This window comes from Candoia aspera, chromosome 5, assembly GCF_035149785.1.
Source record: "Candoia aspera isolate rCanAsp1 chromosome 5, rCanAsp1.hap2, whole genome shotgun sequence".
Classification (NCBI taxonomy): Eukaryota; Metazoa; Chordata; class Lepidosauria; order Squamata; family Boidae; genus Candoia; species Candoia aspera.
This window is the reverse complement of record NC_086157.1, coordinates 35,706,055-35,722,163: the sequence shown is the minus strand read 5'-3', so window position 1 is coordinate 35,722,163 and position 16,109 is coordinate 35,706,055. Positions and strand designations below refer to the sequence as shown.

The 16,109-nt window shown below is 35.5% G+C and overlaps 1 protein-coding gene across 4 annotated transcripts in view; it reads left to right on the top strand.

Annotated features, from left to right (window-relative positions):
• MAP4K4 (mitogen-activated protein kinase kinase kinase kinase 4) overlaps nt 1-16,109 on the top strand; it is a 155,503-nt gene that overhangs the window by 63,630 nt on the left and 75,764 nt on the right. For all 4 annotated transcript variants that reach the window (XM_063304945.1, XM_063304944.1, XM_063304942.1 and 1 more), the window contains exon 3: nt 4,889-4,945. In XM_063304945.1, coding sequence (XP_063161015.1) covers nt 4,889-4,945 — 57 coding nt within the window. The remainder of the gene's footprint in view (nt 1-4,888; nt 4,946-16,109) is intronic.

Sequence of the window (16,109 nt, the reverse complement as noted above, 5' to 3'; positions counted from 1 at the left end):
AAACTGTTCATTGTATCAGATGTGTTTTGGATGGATAGATACCTTAATCTCCAGCTCAAAGAATGCATGGTGGACGTCAGTCACTTAATCACAAGAAATCGTGAGATACTAATATCTCATTCTTTTAGCTAGACAGTGATAAGTCCATAATACTATATGTAATGTCACAAAAGAGTGTGCAAACTAAATTGGGGGGAGGGGACTTCCTGCTTTTTCCCATTCCTTGTTCTTTGTAATACTGTGTGTTATGAAGAGCTGTAGAGAATTTAAAATCCTTAAGTTTTAGTTGATCCAAATAAAAATATTAAGCCATTGTTGGGGATTCCTTCCTCAGTGTATTACTTCCCATTGTTTTTCTAGGTCTGTTAATGAGGGAAATTACAAAGATCCTTTACAATACTGTCTGCTGAAACAAGAAAGCTTATGAGTTTTGGGAGATTTCTGCAATGTTGCTTTTTAGATGCATAATGTTTTACATAAACAAGCTTAGTTATATAAGTAAGGATGGTATTTATGACATTCATTTTCTAGTATGCAACATGAGAATATTGGAAACAGCTGCATGCAAACAGACTTGGTTTATCTAGCTCACTATATTGTTTAGAGTTTTCCCAGATTTCAGACAAAGGTTTTTTACAATTTTAGAGCTGCTGGTGAATGACCTGAGTCTTTTTGCATATAAAGCATGACTTCTGCTACTGGGTTATGGTTTTTCTTGAACCACAAAAGAATATCAAAAACAGTATTGAAAACTTTGCCTCTTCCAACTCTGCAGACTCATTTTTCAAGCAAAAAGCTCTCAAAGTAAGTTTCAGTGGAAAAATGAAGTAGGCAGGGCTTATTATAAGCTAATCTTTGTACAGGTGTCGTTGAAAGATCCTGAAAGGTTGACCAAGTAACAGCTGAGCTGGGAGTTATACACTGTCCTCAACACAATAAAGGCATGTTCCCTAAGCAGAAACCACCTCACAGTATTGCACTAAATAAGGACAGGTTTGACAATTATACCAATCCAACGCTCCATCAAGTCTAAAATACTTAGAACTGAGTGGAAAATTGTAATTGTGTGGTGAGATTTGAAGTATAGGAATAAATTTGAGAGTAAATGGTATAAATAGTAGAAAGAAAAGTTAATGTGAAAGCACTAGTTTGTATCTAAACTTACTATAGATACAAATAGGATGCATTAATTGATGTAAGTTCCTTGATTTTCATTCGATCTACTCTAAATTGTGGATCCATGTAAGTTTCAGTTTAAAGCTCTCCAGGCTATTTCCTCTATGGGTTTGGGGTACGGAGAAGATAATAAATATAATTGTAAAGTAAGGGAGGTGCTTATTGTGTATTAAGCTTGATGGGAACAACATCAGAGAGTACTTGGAGAAGCTACTCATAGATAATGCAACAATTTGCCTGAAAGCAAACCTTGAATTTTGCCTTTTAGGATTCCACAAATCAGTATCTAGTTAAGTTGCATCATGGAAAATCTAATTTTGGCAAAAAAGCATTACTACATAGAAATAGGGTGAGATCTGGCTGTATGATTCTGTTTGCATTTGCTTGAGTTTGACTTCTTTTCACCATCTGCTTATCAGTGTGGCATCCATGTGGTAGTACTTGATTTTATTTCCTTACATTAAACTTGTTAACTTCCCAAGCTTTAAAAAAACCTTGGTCAAGGATATCTACGGTGAGGTGCATTTGAGCTTCATTGTCTGCAAGGGTTTGTCTTCTTCTAAGGATCTATTTAAGTTAGGTTTTCAGTAGCCGTTTTGTTTGATTTATCTCAAATTTTATGTGTTTTCCAATTCTGGGTCTTGGATCTGTTCCACTTCAGCTAAAAAGAACATAGCCACACAATGGGAATGGGTTACCTGTATTCCTCTGGTTCTTCACTGGACCTGCTGATTTGGCATATTGCAGTTGAAGAGTGGTAAAACCCAATGGTATCATAATGGTGAAAAGTATTGTAATTACTTCAATGCGGAATAAGGCATATGTAATATGGACCTGGACAATTAGTAGAGATGGACAGCACACAAGACACAAAAGTCATTCTTCCAAAAGATAAGGAACTGTTTAATAACTTTCAAGAGTAATTTCACATGGATCTCAGTAAGTTAAGACAGTCATATTTATATTTTGATTTACATTTACATTTAAATAGTCTTTTGTGCCAGCTGGTTGCTTGGCAAGGGCAAATGGACTCCTGAGTTCTTTAATAAGTAGTCTGGAACATTGCAGAAACTATTCTTTTTAAAGTTGTATGACTCAAGTAGTCAGACATTCAAATACATGCTATACTGCAATACGCTGGGCTGAAATATTTTTGTGCCTCTGTCATAAGGTTATGAAGCATTGGTTTGAACTGAGATACCTTGAGTGTTATACTTCCTTTCCCACAGTCTTAACTTCCCATTCCAAAGCTTCATTATATTTTCCTTCACAGGCTGGGGAAAACCAAGTAAACGTAGCCCCCTTAACAACCTTTCCTTAAGGGAAGGAGAAGGAGATTTGTTTCAGTGCACTTTTGTGGCTTATAGCTGGAGCCTCAGGACCTTTGAAGCTGCCGGGTCTTCCTTCTCCATCCCCAAAGGAAGAATGTCTTCTGATTCTAATCAGACATAAGGGTGGGAATATAAGGAAGGCAGTATCTTGAATAAAGGCTCTGAAGAGATGTCTGTTCTTCAGTATTTTGTTTATGCCTGGTTATCTAAAAGCCTTTCTTCACCTACACAGTTTTTAAAATACATTGTATCAATATTAAATGGAAGTGTGAGCAGAATGAATAGCACAAGGAAGGAGAAGGAAAACCACTTGTTCTTGGTGAATCCTTTGTCTAATGTTTTCTTGAAGTCTGCATAATTTTATCACACTCTCCTTTCACTGGTGGTAGGATAAGGGAACATGAGTCACTCTTGGCCTTCCTGTCACTTTACTTCCTGCAGTAAAATGAAAGACTTTGGAATCACTCTGGGAACTAAATGACCCAGTTAGCAGGGGTTACTTGGGCTGCCTTCACTATTAGACTTTCTAGCAAAGAGAAAGGAAAGGGCTTTCCCTGTTAAGTCATGAAAGACATGGCTGTGGTGGCAGGGGCAATTCTTCTATGGTCAATTTACTTTTTGGAAATTGCCAAAAATTTCCTTTTGCTTGTTTGCTGCCACTTGAAAGCTTTTAAAAGCATGAACCTACTTCTACCAAATGAAATGCCTGTCTCAGCCTTCCTGATCTGAAAATTATGGTAGTGTACCTTTAAGACAGCAAGTCGGAGAAGTCTGATCTTACTTAGTTTAGCATCCTGTTTTCCATATTGGCCTGTAAACAGATCACAAAGCCAATTGTGCTTTTTCAGTGCTGTGTTCTGTACTTCGTACTATTTCTGTTGGCTGTAGAAATACTTTGAAAGGAAATCAAAAGCACTAAATACTTGCTTTGTATCAAAATCACATATTTGCAAAGAATTGCCTACTTTGGGAAATTACATCATCAAAAATTTGGATGAGCAGGGTCACTATCAACTGCTTATACAGATACTTTGTTCACTCTGATCTTTTGCATATTGAAGTCACTATTTTCAGAATAAGGAAGAGGTTCAGACTGGTCTAAAGAAATGGACAAAAATCACTAGTTTCAATAACAAGTCTTTGTTTTCTGTAAATTAAACCAATTTCACTGAGAGCTCATGTTAACATTAATGTGGATCATTGCATTAATTTTATTTAATAATAAATTATGCATTGCAAACAGTAGGAACTTATTGCTGTTTTTACAAGAAATCTGCTCAGGATGCCCTCATTTATAAGATATAAATGTATCTTTGTAAACTCACACTTTGCTTTTAGATTGTTGGGGGTGGTAAAGGTGTTGTAAAAAGATTATGAAACATAAAACATTTGCAGGCTGAAGAAGTGTCATGTTCACTGATTCAATGTAGTTTATACATCGTAACGTTTCACATGCCATGGCGCTGACGCGTGTTTCTGTTTGGGAGGGAGCTGCTGTGAGACTTTGTACCAAGCTCTGTATGTGAAATCAGTACAATGGAATGTGTTTGGGTTATGTTATCTGTTCAAGGACTTTTCCCACAGACCATCAGAAACTGTTTGGAGCACCTGGGATTATGAACTTGAGAAGATTCTTCGGGGGGAGGGATTTCATTTGCATCTAGGGTTTTTAGTTTGAATTTGGCGCGCTTTCATCATTCTCAGCCTTCTCTGTGATCCTGCATACTATTCTTTAATAAATCAGATATCTTTGAATTCACACTCATGAGTCTGATGGTGTTTTAGAATAGGCAACCATTACAAGAAGATACACAAAGATTGACACTTCTTCTGATGCCAGTCTTCAGGCTCATAGTAAACAGTGTTGCTGAGGGCTGACTAGTGTAGATTAGAAGAAAGGGTCACTGATGGCTGTGTTTGTTAAGAGACAATAGGTTTGTGTCACTTAACAGCCACTTTCATGGGAGTCCACAGGATCTTATTGCTTTTGTCAAGCTCTGCCCCTTGTATGTGTGTGGAACATCATGATGCACACACAGGAAGGGCAAGGCTTGCATCACAATAACAGAATGCTCCTTTCATCATTCTCATCTGGATACACCACAGGCTGCCTTCTTTTCCAAGAGTCATTGATTAGAGGCTGAACATGATACAAATATTTACACCACAACATTAGTTGAAGAATAGACTTTGGCAGTCCTCTTAAAAGGCATAAATGTAAAAACTTTTAAATCTACATTTTCTGGTGGCAATAAAGAGCTTGAATGAAATAGATACCCTGTGAAACAATGACCAAATATGTCAGAAATGGTTTGATATCTTTTTTAAAATCTTCTAATTAATTAATGTGAAGTCTAAAAATTCTTTCTATTTTTTATTAGGGTCGACATGTCAAGACAGGCCAGTTGGCAGCTATTAAAGTCATGGATGTTACTGAGGTAAGTTTTGAATTAAGACTTCTTTTTCAAAAAAGATAATATAAGTAGAATTGCCTTGACTCTGAACTTCAAGATGAGAATTCTTTACCCAAAATCATGTGTAAAGATTTTTGGATTGGGGCCAATGTGAAATGTACACCAATCTGAGAATAAATGTATGTCCTTTTTTTAGGTTGAAAAGGAAATGGACCTAATAAAGATCCCAAAGGCCTAAATGCAGAACATCTGCTAAAATATCCAGCAGATTGTTGGCAGAATACAGCAATGTAAAGCAGTAGTTGTAATGGACTCAGGGGGATTTATTGTGGAGCTTTATATGAGAGTGGGGAGGAATTAACACAGCCAGAGAGATAAAAGTGTACATCTGTAGTTGAACCATGATATTTCATAGTATCGTTTAAAAGCACTGGAAATCAGTTTTTAATTTTAGTAGTATTTTAAACATTAGAAAACAGAAAGGTTAATCTAGGAATGGTATATCTACAGTTATCATAGACTTATATTCATCAACTTTGTTTTGTTAGCTCAGCAGCCTCTAAAGTGTTGGAAATCAAACAGCTTGTTGCTTCCAAGCCTATTTAGTACATCTAATTCAGCCTGAGCCATCTTTGTTCTTCACAGAACTCAACTGGCAGGATAGTTAAATTATGCTAAATTGTACTTCTTAGAATCTCATTTTCACTTACTTCCCACCCTTAATACAGATACTTGTTTTAGTTTTGACCTATATTTACATTTTTTAAAACATTTATGTCTGCAAATTTATCTGCTTTACCAGCAGGACTACTAACTAGTAAATGAACAGTTCAGTTACTCACTGTGAAATTCCTAGATTATGAGAAAGCTAGTATTCTTGGAAGAATTATACATTCTTCCCACATAGAGAGAATTTGTACACATAAATTGTATTTAAACTCTGCAATAACACACTTGAAAGAAGAAACTTCATTAAAAATCACTGTTAGGGTCAAGACACTTATTTGCAAATAAAGTTTGCTTTAACAAAAGCATAAAACAAATCTGTATAACGTTATTATAAGGTTTTTAATTAGTCTTGCCCTGAAGATTAGGGAAGGAATATTCTGATAAGGAGAAAATTCCGCATTTCCTTCCTACAAATTCAGGTAGAAAAGATACGATGATTGCACCTGGATCTGTTAGCAGGCTACCTGCAGGAAAAGATCATAATCTTACAATGATTTAGAATAATGTATTTTAGTATTCTGTCTAAGTATGGTTGGATCCAACTATTTCTTTTCTTCAACAGGAATTTTTCTTCTTCCATTTACCAAAGAGAACACCTTACTTGAAAAATGCTAATACATACATACATACATACAGTACATACATACATATAGTTCTAAAATAAAATATAAATCTCAGACATAGCAGTGGAAAACCTGAAGATACTGTTAATTTTTTTTAAAATGCTATAGTATACCTTTCTCAAAAATCCAGGAATAGTTTTTAAAGTAATTATTACAGTTGTATTTTTTGTAATAATTTTATTAAAAGTTTTAAACAGAACAAGAAAAGATAATACCAACTAAAAAAGGAAAAAAGAAAGGAAAAAAGTGCAAGAAAATAAACAAACAAACAAACAAATAAATAAAAGAGAAAGAAAGCGACTTCCCACCTGCGTCATGACAGGTGTAAACAGTTTCATAATCTCTTCATCTCCTCTTAATTAACAAATATAAAACTCTTCATCCCATAACCCATCTCTTAACAATAGTCAAATCAAATAAGTAACGTCTCTCTAATCCAATTATCAGCAAAAAAATCCAAACAGAGCTCTAAAATATTAACATTAATTAACATATATAAAACTCAGTATTCCATATCTCAACTCTTAACCGTAAGCAAAATCCCAATTAAAAGATATAAAATGGTCCCAATATCCTAATATAAAGAAAAGAAAACCAAAATTTAACATGACAAAAAGTGACTGTTACTTCTTTACAAAAGACAAGCTCCAATACACAACATTTTCTCCATTCCAAATGCCAACAATTCCAAAGAAAACCACCCAAATAACACCTTATCCCATTCAAATAAACATTCCGTATCTCAGCTCTACAGTTAGATACAAAACCAGCTTAAATACTATAAAATTAGGATACATAAAGTAACTATAGGGGAAAGAAATTGAACACCTTATTAAATATAAACAATTCCATATGCCACATTCTTTCAGTCGAGATATCAAGAAATCTAACATGAACCACCCAGAATGACAACATATCCCATTTTATTCCTGGTCAAATAAACAGACTTTGTATTCCATTTTTTTCCCATACAAAACAATCTTTCTCTGTAATCCATTCAGATGGTTATTGATCCTTGTTACAGATCTGTTCAGTACTTTAAGCAGTCTCTTATAAAACCCCAAAAAAGAAGTTATTCCAATTTCTATCTGGGATTGTCATTTTTATTTCTTTAAATTCTAAAGCCTCATCCAGTTTTCTCTGTATATTTGATGACAAGTTCTTATTCAGAGTCTCGTTCATGCTTTTCTTGGGTAAATTTTGCTGCATATCTTGTTCTGTAACATCTTTTTCTGGGAACAGACTGTTCCCAAAAAGACACGACATAGTTGACATAATTGATTCAAAGTCCCAATACAGGTCCCAGTGCAGCTCCTAAAAAATATCTCTGAATGCCATTATAAGTTACTTGTCTTATTATGTCTCCAATATCAAAAACAAATTTTCTTTCCCACAAGCATGCATTTATTCTTTAAAAATAACTTCAAAGTCTTAATTTTTTCTGAACCCTTAGTCTGTTTAAAACTTTCTGTAGCCAAAACCTTGTCTTGCTTTTTGCTGTTTATTTTAAATTCTTAAAGATTATAAAAATAGATCTTTGTATTCTTATATTAAGGATTGAAGGCACTCACTTCCAGCCTTGTCACTTTGAAGATGTCTAACTTGTTTGAAGCAGTTAATAGGCAATTTCTGAGGGTAGTTAGCAAAGAAAGTGTGTGAGCTTAGTGACAGGCTGGAGCAATTATGGTGAATTACCTAGATTCCCACCCACCCCGCCCCCAGGAGGGATTCCAGAGACCACTGTCTTGCAATCTCTTCATGAGGAGCAATGGCAAAGAGAAACAGCTAGGGCAATATCACGTCTTCTCCTTGCCCATAGAGGGTCATCGGAGCCGATATACCCCTTATTTGTGGCCTTATCCACTTTCTGTGGAGCTGTCATCAGTCCGCCATCTTCCCCCAGAAGCCGAAGGTCTCAGGATTCATTACAATTGTAGAATAGTTGTACAATACATCTTACAATGTCTTGTGATGCATCTTTCCATAGCAGATGTGGGGCTTCATAATTCAATTACTGCCTTTTGGGGAAAAATACATTCTGCAGGTCAGCTTTTAAACCTCCAACATGATTACGATAAAGATTAATCATGGTGATTAATCTTTAAGTTGACTTGGCTCTGTTATGAAGAAATATTTTATATTTGCATGAGATACAAATATGAACCTTATGTCATCAGGTCTGTACAAGCACCACATGAGTGATGTCTCTGTCACACCAGTGAGTTGTATTAAAATTAATTTAAATGCATTATGATAATACAAATTTATATTTAAATGTTTCATATAGTGCTTTCACTATGCTTTCGAATTTTGTAAAGCTAATTTTATAATAGACTTAGTGGAATGGATCAGTTTGAAGTTTCTAGTGTTATCATTTGTCAACTGTGTGCCAATAACACTGTAATTTTGTTTCGTAAATTGTTCATCCTTAAGACAATCTTTCTGATTTGGAAGTAGAATCCTGTTTTATTTTCCTTGTAATAGCATGAAGACATTTAGAAATTTTGGAAATATTGTTACAGTTCCCACTGCCATAGCATTTAAATATTTGCTACATGGGAGGTGCATGGAGAAATGAACAGCACTGGACTAAGAAAAGTTTGCCACTACTACAAAACTCTGGAAAACATATTTATTGAATAAATGTGTATATTGACTCATAAGTAGCTACATAATATCTGTGCAATGACTTTAAAGATTTGTCAGAGGACAGATTTCAGTATACCCAGTCAGCAAGTCCAACTGAACTCTGAGAGTGTTAGCCAAACACATCTGGAGTTGAAAAATGCTCTTAGTGATATGTATATGTATATAAAAGTGGAGGCAAAGTGCCAAGAGCTTTGTAATGTGATCCTGGAATAATAAGGAAGGCTGAGTTATCCCTAATATTGTTGTCTAAGTTTCCTTTCTTGGCTGGGTCTTTTGTTTCCAATCTAGTAAGTACTTCTAAGTAAATAATCACTGAATACAATAATTGCTTGATTGAAAAGGAAACACTGAATTATTTTCACTAACTTGCAGTTTCTTGTCCTAGTCCTTCTCCTTAACTCAGTCAGTTGTCTTGAAGTGAGCTTTGTTCAACTGAAATCATCAACAAAACATGTCTCTTTATTTCATCTATGGATAATGGTGACTTCTGATTTATTGCATGAATCATTTTTAGTTTTTTTTCCATCCCCCCATATTTTATTAATTTTGTTATAAGTTTATGTTCTACGATCATTTTGGCTGAACAGTCTTGTAATCAGATTAGGTTAATATTACTTACTTTAAATGAAGGATACTTTTTTCACTGCATAAATTGAGAATATCTATATCTGAACCTATTAGTGCTTGTTTCCTACTGAGAAAAGAAACTCAATCCCCAAAATCGTTTCCAGAATTTGCAGTATGAATGCTTTTCTGACTGAGGAAAGAACACATGAAGACCTTGGTATTTATCTGTTATCAAAAATCCCTACAAGGGCAAGTGGATGAAATTATGCAGGCTATGCAGTGTATATTGTATTAGGGTAATTCATAACATGGAAATAAACAGCCAAACTACCATGTTCCAGAAGTTATGCTGAACTGTTTCAGGTCAACCATTATTTGCCATAAATGAAAACTGGAATGTTTTGGTTGTTCTAGGTTTCAGCTGAAACAAAAACCAGAGAGGCCAAATAGGGCAAAGGTGGTTTGTATCACCCCAACTTCTTCACAACTCACAGTACAGTATAACCCGCTGGAGAAATGCCCAATCTTCTTAGTGCCTTTCCTTTTTTCTGCCCCATAGCTGGTACCAGTATAACATATCCCACTGATGCCTGGGTTGGGACCGCAGAATGGAAGGCACTGAGAAAATAGGGGAGCAGTTTAGCCAGTGGATATTTCACACTGGAAGCTGCTGAGGGAAAAGGATGGATAGCTGTCCCTATTACCTGGAACAGACATTTTATTCAGTGCTATAGATGTAAGCAACAATGTTTTGTTCCATGCATGGACCAAAATTACTGTTAGCCGCCCAGAGACACTGGTCTGAGATGGGCGGCTATATAAATAGATAGACTGATTGATTGATTGATTGAATGAATGAATGAATGAATGAATGAATGAATAAATAAATAAAAATATTTTAAACATGCATGTTTTGGTTTGGGCATAGAAACGAGCTGTTTGGTGTACAGAATAGTTTATGAACAGAACATTTGATCTATTCTAGTAAATTAATCAAACTTCATGAATTGGTGATAAATGATAGGCAGTAATGAAATGAATGAAAAAGGCAGTATCTTATTTAAACATCAGCTGTAAGTGCCTTTGCCACAAAATGATTTCTGGCAGATATTCATATTTGTGGGGCAACAGGGAACTGTGGTAGTAAATATTTTTAAAACTTTCCTAGGCTTTTGTCTGAAATGTTTAGAATATGTAGTGTTTGCCTTTTTAAAAATAAGCTTCATGTTGTGAAAAATGATATATCTTTTTTTGTAACGAAAAGTTTTCAGAGTTTTCAGAAATTCAAGCTCTATATCAGTTCAGAATCCAGAATGCAATCATATCCATGCAGTTAAGTAAGACTCCTGATAAAAATCCAGACACTGACCACTATTCAGTGTCATTTTGGCATAAGATGCTATTTATAGGCTCAGCATATATACAGGTAGTCCTTACTTATGAACCGCAATTGGGACCAGCAACTCCATTACTAAGGAACACAGTTATAATATGAAACATCACGTGACTGTGCCCAACCTATGACATCAGTTCTGGCTGTGGTTGTTGAGCAGATCACCATGGTCGTTAAGTGTGAGGTCACATGATAATGACTTGTGACTTCCTGTTGGCTTCCCCATTGACTTGGCTAGTCAGAAGCCAGCTGTAAGGTTGCAAATGGCGATCGTGTGACTGCAGGATGCTGTGGTCGTTGTAAATGCTTGCCAGTTGCCAAGCGCCTGAACTGCAATCATGTGACCACAGGGACACTGTGATGGCTGCAAGTTCAAGGACCGGTTGTAAATCTCTTTTTTTCAGTACTGTCGTAACTTTGAACAAGCAGTCAGTAGGCGAGGACTACCCGTATTCTAACATATATAAAAGTTAATTTGTATATTCTTTTGCTAGTAGAGAAGATGACAATTTTAAAAGTCAAAATATTTGATCTAAAATATAAACCCCAGCTAACCCTTTTTATCTGCCATTCCATTACTTGCACTTTTATATATCCATTGTTGCTAAATATAGACCAGATCTTGTTATCTATGGTAACAAGGTTTTACACAATTCATATTTTGGGAAGATGGGCTTTGGACATGTATAACGTATGTTTTTTCAAGTTCTCATCCACAATTTCCATCCACAGAGGTACCTATATTCAGTACATAAGACCATGAAAATATAACACATAAAACAGAAGATAACAAGTCTGAAATACAGAGCACTAAAATAATCATATGTGTACCAAATAATATTACATGTTAAAATCCTTCTGAAGGTCGTTCACAGTCATTCATGAAAAACTTCTGCCGTAGTACTCCTCTGTGTCAGTGCATGCATGATCCTTGAGTAGAGCTTCAAATGCTCATCTTAAGGCTTAAGCAGGCACATTCATTGCATCTCTGGTAGAGCGTGTTCCTTTGGATTGCCCCCCCCTTTTTTTTGTTGGCAGATGAATTCTAGCAACCTTAGTTATTTTTGCATAGATATTTAACTAAAACTATTGATCACAATTAATTTTCCATAGGCCTTAGAAATAGCAGTATTATTGTAAATAGGTGTTTCAATAAGAGTGATGTTATTGCATCTTGGCCTTTTGGCTAGGATCAAGTGTAAGAGTAATGTTTATTCTGTGGATAAAGTAATGCCCTTTTTTCTATTCTAAATAAAAAGTCTTTGATTCTTCATATAAAATCACTCTCCTTACAGTTAATTTATTATATTTTGGTTTGTAATTAGCACTAATAGAAGAGGTAAGTAATTAGCGCTATTATATATTGTGTGTTAAAGGGCATCTTTTAAATTAGTTCCAAAACCTTAAGTTAGTAAGTTACTTTACTAACTTAGTTACTAACCTAGTTATTTTACTAAGTAAACAAAATGCTGAAGGCTGTAACCTTACTTTAAAGCTCATGCTGTATTCAGCTCATTAATCTTGAAATTGTCATAATGCTTTGAATTAATGTTTAATACTTACTGCTATCAAATGATGAGGTTAACAGAGCTACATTTTGCAAACTGTAACCTCAGCTGAAATCCCTTAATCTCTCTCAGCTGCTGCAGTCTGCTCTGAATGTCCTAACACATGAAAAGAAGTCTTTGATAGCTTTCTGTCAAGTTCCAAGGGATGCTGAATCAGGGCAGCATCTAGCCGTTAATGGGCAACTATGGATCACAGCAGTAGTGATACAGTTACTCTTTGTAAGCCAGCTCTGGAAACGTATTTATATAACTCCCCTCCCTTCCATGTGCTTCTAAGAGTCTTTTGTTCTCAGAGGTAAAGTTAAGCTCATGAACTAAGTTCATAATGCTAAACTTTAGCTTAAAGAGACGGAAGGGGAAAATTTAACATTGGAATAAACGAAAGAATTCTTTTCCTTGACATTTTGTGTTCATTATTTAATTTCATATTAATTACTTTAAACAAAACACATTTCTTTTCAGACATTGAACTTACCAAAATATTTTGATAATGTTCCAGTTAACCTTTACAGCTTTCTAAAATGTAGTTGCTTTTGATGATTAGGGTTGGTGATGCAAATTGTTAAAATAACTCTGCAGAAAGGTAAAATAAATAACACTCTGACATTTTAGGATATTATTCTGTCCTTCACTCTACTTCTCCCTGGCAACTGTGCATGTTCTCTGTATATTTAACAGGAAAGGAAAATTCACGTTGACTCTCAGATTTAAATTGTTCTTTGGTCCTTCAGTCCTGCATTCACAGTAGCCTTTGTTTTGAGCCAAGATATCTTGGAACATTGTGGTTGAAATAGCAAGAGGTAGATTTTTTTTCTCTCCTTTAAATAAGTCCAACACTTTGCTTTTATGTAGAAGTTGTAGCCATGGCAACCTATGCATGGAAGCACAAAAAGGCTACTTTTAGAAGTTTAAGCTGTCACCTCTTCCCAATAATAATTTTCTTGAATGAGTGTTGTGTATCTTAGCTCATGTTCTTCATTACTCTTAAGGAAATGTAGATTTACTTAACAGAATCTTAGAGAGATTATGGATATGATCTTCTCTTAACAGGGGGTTATTCCAAATTTTAAATTTGTAGTAAAAAAAATCAGTTTAGGAGGAAAGGTGGACACAGTTGTCTCATTTCATAGGAAAGTGTTCTTTCACTAATTGAGGCATGCAACTTTTTACTTACAGACCACTTTGCTTACCTTTTGGGTGATAAACTGGGAACAGCACTGCAAAATAAGCAGAGATTGGGCAAGAAAGTCATGCGATAACTGCTTATGTAATAATCTGTGTTACCAAATTTCATGAAGGGATACATAATAATAGTATGAACACTAATAATTACCTCTTTATGGTTTAAAGAGCAAAAGGCAATATACTTTGCTATTTTATCCATTTCTCTTTTTGCAAATATCTGTGTTATATATATCTATCCATTATTAATATGCTGGGAAAGAAAGTCACGAGATTATAGTTCAAACATAATGTTATACTATCCATTATCAGTATTATGAATAGTTTAACATTATGTTTGAACTGAAACTCATGACTTTCTTTCCCAATAAGTCAGAATCAAAATCCCCTTTCAAACTGTGGCCGAAAAAGAACATATCAGGAGGGCATCCATGTAGATTTATATAATAGCTGTATATAATTTATATATATTTATATTTATATTTATATATATATTAGATTTATATATAGCTGTAATAGGCGCAATAACGTAATCCCACCAATTCTTTGTGGTTGAAACCTTGGCAGTATTGGATAATATGGCAAAAGCAGGTTGCAAATATAGGAATTTAGTTTTTTACCTGAGACCACAAAAGTTTATCAGAATCTGGCTCAGACATGAAATAACCATGTCTCCTGGATGCTAGATTCAAATGGCTACAAAGTGCTCCCTGTTCTGTGTGGTATTGCAGGCAGTGAAATTAGAAGACAGGTGGCTTGAGCAGCTATGGCTCAACTCGATAGCTGCAGTGAATCCTATTGGACCTAGTATGGGCACCATCATAAAATCCATGGCAATCAGGGAAAAGAAAAGACATGGATTTTCTAATTGCTTCTGTTAAAACTGCACAAAGGAACTTATCAGAGCTGACCCAATCTCTGGTAGTAATAGTAATCTCAGCCCTCTTTGTCTATCTAAGCTTGTTGTGAGATTTTTGCATTTTTTTAAAAATACAATTGCTTGGAAGCAAATATAACTCTTAGTTCTGTTCATGTAACCACTTGCCTGTTAGCTCCCTTTCTAAATTAACTTACAAGGACCTCTAAACATTCTGCCCTGCCAGTAATTATTTAGGTCATTAATATTTTTCTTTTCTTGACCAAATGCCTTGTTAACCTGGATTTGGATTCAGTTTTGGCATGAAAACAGTCTTGGCTTGTCTAATGGATCAACTAGATTGGAAAGAGACAGGGGAAGTGCAGCCCTGGTGATAGTCCTGGTTTTCTTGGTACACCTGTTTAAAGAACATAGTTGTAGTACTTGAGAGAGCTGTTCTTTCCTACCTCTGGGCTCAAGCTGAAAGTGATACTGGGAGATACAGTACCTGCTTGTCCCATTGCAAACTGTCCCAAGGATCGGTGGATAGTGTCATTGCAATCTTTCATCTTATCTCCAATGTTATTTTAAAGCTATATGAAGTTGCTGTGAAGGCTTACTTCTGCCTTTGGAAATAGTTGTCATTAACAGGCTGATATACCCAATACTAGTACTTTACTGTATACATTTGTTTATATGTCACCAGATTCCCCATAGCTGAATTCAGGCAAGACAGAGCTCTTACCGGTTCTGGAAACTGACTGGAGACTTCAGAAATATGTCTGTTCTAGAGGTTATACTTCCTTTTAAGGAACAAATTCACAGTCTGGGAATTCTCCGGGACTTCTGACATTGGGCAGCATATAATATGGGAAGGGTTGTTTATCTGCTTTTGCTGATGAAGCGGGTACATCCATATTTTAGGTGGCCAGCTATATGCTCACTGGTTCCAGCAGCTCTCCAGTTTCTGACCCATCATAGAACTCCTGGTCCCCACTTAGTCAATCACTACCAGTCGTTTCAGATCCAAAATGGCCCCTCAGTGAGCCTCATGTTCCCTGCTCTTTCTCTTCCCCAGTATTCCACCTCTCCCATCAGCCCATCAAGTTTCAGCCAATAGCAGCTCTGAACAGGCCAATTTTTAAAAAAAGAAATAGTATAGCAAAACACAAAACGAAGTCCAGTTGTATTGCACAGAATAGTCAAAACAGTGCTTGAAACAGTTTCCTTCTGTTCAAAGTAGAGTATAAAACAGCATTTTTGTTACTGTTTTTCCATACTTGAAATAAAATTCGGTTTTGTTTTGAGAATGGGACATTCAAAGCAGTTGCATTCAAGCCGTTTTGCACAGTTCTATTTATTTGCATTTGTGCCTCTCTGAAGTCTAATTGCTAGACATATGAGCAAATAAGCAGATGGACACACCCACACTGTAATCCTGTGAACTGATAAATTATGTAAAACTGGTAGATGTAGGGTTCACATTGCTCTTGGGCTTGGGGAGCATAATCCCTGCAATTGTTTAACCCTGGAAACTTTGTAAAATGCACTATACTACCTGTCATTTGGGACTATACCTGACATTGATGCCTACCTGCAATGTATTTTTTTTGAAGCATAC